The sequence below is a fragment of the Zingiber officinale genome, chromosome 4A (genome assembly GCF_018446385.1).
Source record: "Zingiber officinale cultivar Zhangliang chromosome 4A, Zo_v1.1, whole genome shotgun sequence".
Lineage (NCBI taxonomy): Eukaryota > Viridiplantae > Streptophyta > Magnoliopsida > Zingiberales > Zingiberaceae > Zingiber > Zingiber officinale.
Window position 1 is genome coordinate 98237514 of NC_055992.1, and position 7020 is coordinate 98244533.

At 42.5% G+C, this 7020-nt stretch overlaps 1 protein-coding gene and 1 long non-coding RNA gene across 2 annotated transcripts; one reads left to right on the forward strand and one right to left on the reverse strand.

Annotated features, from left to right (window-relative positions):
* Window positions 1-758: 758 nt before the first annotated feature.
* On the reverse strand, window positions 759-2808 carry LOC121973477 (cyclin-D2-1-like). The gene is made up of 5 exons (XM_042524898.1): window positions 2377-2808; window positions 2217-2303; window positions 1810-2116; window positions 1597-1730; window positions 759-1199 (listed from the first exon to the last, which is right to left on the reverse strand). Exons 1-5 carry the CDS (start codon window positions 2647-2649, stop codon window positions 927-929), a joined length of 1074 nt encoding a protein of 357 aa, XP_042380832.1. The 5' UTR covers window positions 2650-2808; the 3' UTR covers window positions 759-926.
* Window positions 2809-4334: 1526 nt separating this feature from the next.
* On the forward strand, window positions 4335-6248 carry LOC121973478. The gene is made up of 2 exons (XR_006109628.1): window positions 4335-4518; window positions 5990-6248. It is a non-coding gene; the product is annotated as an uncharacterized LOC121973478 (long non-coding RNA).
* The last annotated feature ends 772 nt before the right edge of the window (window positions 6249-7020 follow it).

The following is a 7020-nucleotide window of genomic DNA, read 5'->3' on the forward strand; positions in this document are numbered from 1 at the left end:
ATCACATGCTCCCTCTCATTCACTTGTCAATTCTTCCTCCCTTCCATCCATCCATCCTTCCACCAGCAAGCTAGCGGCCACTGGGTGGAAGACGAACGAGGGAGGGAGACAGAGCGTTTTACTTTGAATGTCGAAAGTTAAAGAAGGCATCTCTTGACCTTTTAACCTACTGCCCTTTCCGCAGCGCGTAGCGTGTGAGTGAGCCATGGCAAGGGAGGGTTTGGCTGACAGGGACACGAAACCTAACCCAGCCTGAGCCATGAAAGGAAGGGTTTGGCTGCAAGCTCTCTGCCTTCGATCAGCCTTCAGCCTCCGTTTCCCAGTCTGGGCATAAGGACATCACACAAGGCACCAACCCCTGAAAGCTGTCAGCGTCTAGCATAATTCGGCCCCGAACAGATGCCCAAGAAGAAAAGGAAAGGTAGCCTGCTACTGTTAAGGATCAACTTTGTCCATGTTCCTGCTTAAAGCGAAGGCACACACAAAGGGAGAGCAAAAACAAAGAGTGTGTGCGGATGACAAGTCAAACAGCTGGAGTCTATTTCCTTCCCCTGTCAAATCAATTCATTTAGGTTGCGCTATTTTGCTGTCCCGTGGCGCGGTCGGATTACGGGATCCCGTGGGGTGGTCGAATCTGGATGGTCCGGATTTGCCACGTGGAAATCTGATGAGGCGCCTACACTACCGGGAATTAGGAAGCAAAAGAGAAAGATTGCGACCGACATTGGCACCTATTTTTCAATAAACAATTAACGACAACGGATAAATTCCGACGGAGAACAGTTTATTACGATAAATAGAGAAGGACAAGAAATAAATTAAACGAAAAAAAAATTCGCAGCTATTTAATTACCCCAGAGGAAGGGATTAATCGAGGCGGCCGCTCTCCGTTACAATATATTACCGGTATTAACTAACGGGGTTCTTCATGGAAGCAGGTGCTCAAGCTCTGTACAGGTATCGCCGAGCCGGCGGCGCTTGGGCGGCGGTTCAGGGTGGAGCGCGGCGGAGTCGCAACTGCTGCTGCAGCCACCGCCGGCGGCAGCGTCAAGGATGGCGACGGGGCTCACGGATGAAAGCCCTGTCGGCGAGTCCTCAGTGGCGGGGCGGGGTGGTGGGTTGGGCTTCGACCGGGATGCCGACCGACACGTGTCTGTCACATAGCCTTCCATGAGCTGGCGACACCGGCTCACCATTTCCTGCTCTCGAAAGGAGTAAATGCAGGAATTTTTTTTAAGAACAAAGTGTGAAAAAAGGCGATAATTTATTTTTTTTTATTTTTTTTTGTCAGTGTTCATTTACTGTCCGAATTGACCAACGAAAAGTAAGCAGGAATCCGCGCCAAATTCGATGTCCGATCACCGCCGGTAATAATCATCCCCGCTCAGTTGTTTACAGATCTAATTATATTTAAAACTTTCTAAGTAAGTATTTGGTTAAATAATAAATTTAGTGGCATTATTTTGCCCCGGTTATTCTTTTGTTATTTAATTTTTAAAGGAAAAGGAACAAGGGACAAGGGAATACGCGAGGGCGTTATTCTCACTGGCGGTGAAGGGAACCCGGACGCTTAAGAGTTAAGAGACAAAAATATACCTTGTTCGCCCAATCGTCGGAACGACTCAACAAATTGCCGCCGTTCGCGGCGGGGCCATCGGTTGACTCGTCGGCCGCGCAGAGCACGGCGGCCACAGCGATCTCCGACGGCCGGAAGCTTATAAAATCCACCACTGCCAAAGTAGGGTCCCGTTAGTGCTGCAGTCGTACTATTGATGGATAAAAAGGGATTTTTGCTCAGCTTGTAGATACCGCTGAGGGTGGAGAGGACTAGGTCGGCGGCGCGGGAGAGAAGGGGAGACGCGGCGGAGAGGTGAGGAAAGAAATCGAAGGGGGTAATGGCACGCATCCGCCATCCGGTGGCGGCCATAAGGAGTAGCTCCATGCGGCGGACGGTGCAGGGGTCGAACACGTAGCCGGGGTCCAGGATCTGCAGGTCAAGCAGCGACGGCACGCGCACCTCCTCCATCTTCGCTGCCACCGACAAGCACGCCACCGATATGAGTTGCATCGGCCAACCTGCGCCGCCGCCGCCGCCGCCGCCCCCTTTCTCCACCGCCTTATATTTTCAAATCCAGCCAGATCGATCGACGTGTCGGTCAACAATTAAGCGAAAAGGCAGCCGATTGACCGAACGGATTGCGATTAATGGAACTCACCGGAAGCGAATGCGAGGAGAGGAAACGATCGAGGTAGGTGACGGAGAGGTACGCCGTCACCGCCCGGAATCGGTAGAACTCATTCACCTACACACACCGATTTAATAAACCAACCCGCATTTTTCAATAAATGGTTAGTACGGAGGAGGAGAACGGGTGCCTTGCGGATCCACTTGATGGCGTCGCTGCGGGCAGCGGCGAAGAGGGAGCATGCGGCGAAGTGGGCGCCGCCGGGAGAAGGTTGGCCGGCCTCAGCGGCGAGGAGGGACGCTAGTCCAGCGCCGTCCGCCAGCGCCGCAGCGGTGGTGCGGCAGCGCGGGGCCCACTCTTCGTCCTCGGGAGCAGCGGAGGCGTCCCAGGAGGCCACGTCGCCGGCGTCCTCGAGGCAGAAGAGGTTGGACGTGGCGGAGAGGAGTTCTGGCGTGGATACCATTCGTCAGGTGCGTTTCCCGTCGCGGGGAAACGCGAATCCGAGCATGAAACACGACCCTGAGAAACGGAAAGGGATGGCGCAGTTTCTCTCTCTATGCCTCCTCGGCCTCAAGCTCTCCCTTGCCCGGTAGAGAGAGAGAGGCAAGTGACTGACGGATTCACTTATAGAGAAGAGATACAGTGCAAGCTTCCTTTTTAATCGGGAAAAATAATGTCACAATTTAGTAAATTCTTAATATATATATAATATCATATCTTTGTCCTAAACAAATAAACAATTACTTTATAAATTTTTGACATTTTTAAATTCATAATTTAATTTAAGAAAAATAAAAAGAAAAGTAGAAGGAAAATAATTTATTTATTTATTTATGGGACGTTGCATGGTCAAAGGAAGAGGTGCGTTTGGAAGGTGTGATTTTAGGCATGTTGCTCGTCTAAATTGGGCCCACGATGGTAAGCTTTAAACGACGTGCGTAATTAGGGTTAAGGGAAAGTGTGGGGGGATGTCATTGACTATTAATAGTGGGGCAAAGCTGTCAATTTGCATAAAGTTTTTGATTTTAATATCGTCGTGTCATTTAATTTTGATTAATTGATTAAAAAAATATTGTTGGAATATAATTATTTTATTTTGCAATAAACAAAAGCCTTAATTGATTGATGAGATCGGTGGGCGACAGCTTCATGAGCAAATTGGGAGCTTACGGCTGGGACAACTTGTACTCATGAGAAATCTAACATTTTATAAGCACTTAAAATATGAATTATACTTTAAAATTTGTCAAAGGATGCACATGTAATAGATTGTGACAATGGAATAAAGTCAAAAATGGTCAAAATCTTCCTTTTTAAAAAAGGGGTTAAATCACTGTTCTAATAGGTTAAAAATAAAGTCAAGTTTGAGTTAATAATGTAGGCCCCTTTTAGGGAAATAATTAAACTTAGAGTTCATCCAAGGACTGTCAAGAGTAACTCTTGCATTATTATTATTTTTTGGAAAATCAATAGGAGCCGTTGCTTTTTATCAAATCATCAAAGATGATTTTTCATAAAAATAGATAGTATAAGTGACAAGGCAATTCAGTTTCTTGATATCTTCCCTGTGCGGGACAGTTATGTGGAAGCCGTTAAGATGATGAATTTCATCTTTTTGGTGAATAGTAAGGACATTTGCCTTGATTAATTTCAGAAAGTCTGATTACAATTATTGAATCATTTGGTAAATTTTTAAATTTACTTTGATAGATGATGAAATATTTTTATTGGATCACATCAGCATTCGATCAAAAAAAAATCCTCATTATTCAGATGTGTCATGTACCATTACTCAATTGTCTTAAATCCTTAGATATTATTCAATATTATTCTCATTATTTTTTTCTACTTTTTTAATAGATACAATATAAATATTAGGTGAGTATATTGAATCCATATTATGACATCTATATGTTTTAGCTATATAATATAAATAGCAGGTAAATAAAATTGAATTAATAATTATGGAATCCTAACCGTTATAATATAAATATTTTTAAACAAATTAATTATACAGTGTAACTCTTATAATTTTATAATTGTTATAATATATAGTAATCATTAAATTCTGAATGTTGTATCTACTCGTAATTTATTGGAGATTTGGATAGAATATAATAAGGAGAAATAATATTGAATAGTTGTGAAACGGTGAGGGTTTGGGAGCCCTCTCATACCGTCGCCCCGATTCGTCGGAAACGTTAAGGAAGCCTGCCCTTCTCCAGCGGCGGGGTGAATCCTGATCCCTTGCTCTCCCTACTCACGTGGTGCTGCCAATCGGCGATTGGATTTGACTACGGCGGCGAAGCTCCTCTTCCGCAGGCAGTGGCAGGTATTTGTCCATCTTTGCTTATTATCCGTATAAGTTATATAAATATCAATCTACAATCTGCGAACAGTTCAGAATGTTATATACCTGAAATCATTTCTATTGTGACCTCATGTCTTATGGTTCTTGATGATCGCTACTTAGTTCTTGCATCTTTTGTTAGCTCCATGCATGGTCTCAATCAACCTGGTGGATTTAAGAGAGGGATTTCATGATTGACTTCTTCCTAAAAGCATAAAAAAAAACTGTTCTTTAGCAATGGTCTTTGGTAGAGATTTCTTGGTTATTCAATAGAAATGTTTTTGGAATTAACTTCCTAACAACTTGTCGACACACAAATATTCAACCATGAAAGGGATGTGGATTGTCTTAATTTGATTATACTTCGAGATTTTGTGGAAAGAGAGGATCTGGAGCACTGAGACCACAATTACTCAATCATTCAATCAAGTGTTGTCGTTGATCGAATCACCTTCTCAGCCGTATTGAGGCTGACAGAATAGAACCCTCAAGCCATGACCATCAGCGTTAGCAGGAAGGATCTCACTAATAAAATGGGAGAGCCAAAGAAGTAGAGAACTAATAATGAATGGAGATAAAAAAGTGTTGTATTGCTCCTCTTAGAAAGGGAGATTCAACTGAAAAACTTATAGTTTAATTGATCATAATCAAATTGATCTGAACAATGACATCATAAATCTAATTTATATTTTTTTATGAGTACCTAGTGTTCATGATGATGATAAATTAGAAAATGCTGCAGAAAATGACACATGATTCTGCAGGATACATGGACATGTTATCCTGATTTAAAATATGAAAAAAAAATTACAGTTCGTATTTATGGATATTTACACACTTATATTCGATATTGAACTATATAAAAAACGTAATTAAAAAAAATGAAAAATATAAAGTAGATTATGTTTCTCCTCTCATCTCATTTGTGTGTCAACTCAACAAAGAGGAAGAAGAGGTGAATTAAAAGCAATAGCAACTGTGTCCTAGTTCATGTCAATTTATGGGCCTTCATAACGACTGTTAAAAGGTACATTGGATCTGAAATTTTGATCAGTTTCTCAGTTCTGATACCTAACCTAACCATCGCCTCTGTCTCCATTTCCCATGCTCTCCCTGTGCCCTCCTCTGCCGTTTTTAACTTGTTACGGAACTTAGAATTGCCATGTGAGGAAATGGCTCAGATTTGGATAGAATATGATTCTTATTTTTTAGTTCTGCTTTTGTTTCTTTGTAGATCTTGTAAATGATGAAAACATCAGTTTCTGTTGGATCTTGTATGAGATGTAGTTTCCATGATGTGGTCCCACTAGTTTTATTGTATTGTTGAACCATGCTCGTCTCATTTATTATATGGAACTATTTCAGATTTGCTACTGTCTTTTTAGATCTTGTAGTTCTCTTTTGTAGAATTCCTTTTGTCTTGGCTAAGAACAGGTAGTATTCTATCCTGCAGTACTCAAATTGATACTCTTCATGGCCGAATCTACCATGCAAAGCACTTGATCCTTCAGTTAAATCAGTTTGTGTTTACGCTTAGAAAGATAGTGCTCAAATATGCTATCAATCCATTAGTTGGTGTTGGTTTTTTACCTTATCATTCTCGATTAAAATATCATGTCATTGCATTAAATGCTGAAATCCTCTCTTGCAGTTAGTTAGATGTTCAAAGTACCTTGCTCGATTTATATTTTCTATACTCCAGTTGATTCTAACTATTACAATATTGTTTTCTTTGTGCTGTTCTATGGGAAAAAGCATTAGATAATTCGGTTTTCTCATATAACATTGTAGTTGGTGTAATGTTATAGTGGATTGACTGCATCTCTTTCAAATGTATTCTACATGACTGCAACTCAACAAGCTCACAGATTTTCAAGAAGTAAATTATACAAGACTTGTAGCAATGCCTACACAAAAGATAGACTGGTCACCAGGATGTCGTCCACGATGTGCAGATGGATTACTATGGCAAGCGTTTGGCAACGGCATCATCGGATGCTACCATCAAAGTTATCGGTCAGCGACTTGCGATTCTGAGTGGCCGGGCTGGCAAGTGGCATGGCCGCATGGGCTCATCCAAAATTTGGTTCCTTGATCGCATCTTGTGGCTATGATACCCGAGTGATCATATGGAAGGCAGCAAAGCTGATGAGTGGACCAGGCGCATGTCTTCACGGAGCACAAGAGCTCCATTAACTCCATTGCATGGGGTCCTCATGAGCTAGGTCTCTTCTTGGCTTGTGGATCCTCAGATGGGAACACCTTGGTCTTCACTGCACGAACCGACGGTGGTTGGGATACCACAAGGATCGATCAGGTGTGATAAGGGGTAATCAACGATGTCATGTAGCTAAAAAAGTTAATAATCTTACTAGGGTGGCAGACAAAAGTTAAGAAAGTTGTGCTCTTGACTCCCGACTCTCGTCTCTCAGTTTCCGGCTCCCAGCTCTCGACCCCCGACCCTTGACTTGATTTTCGGACTCC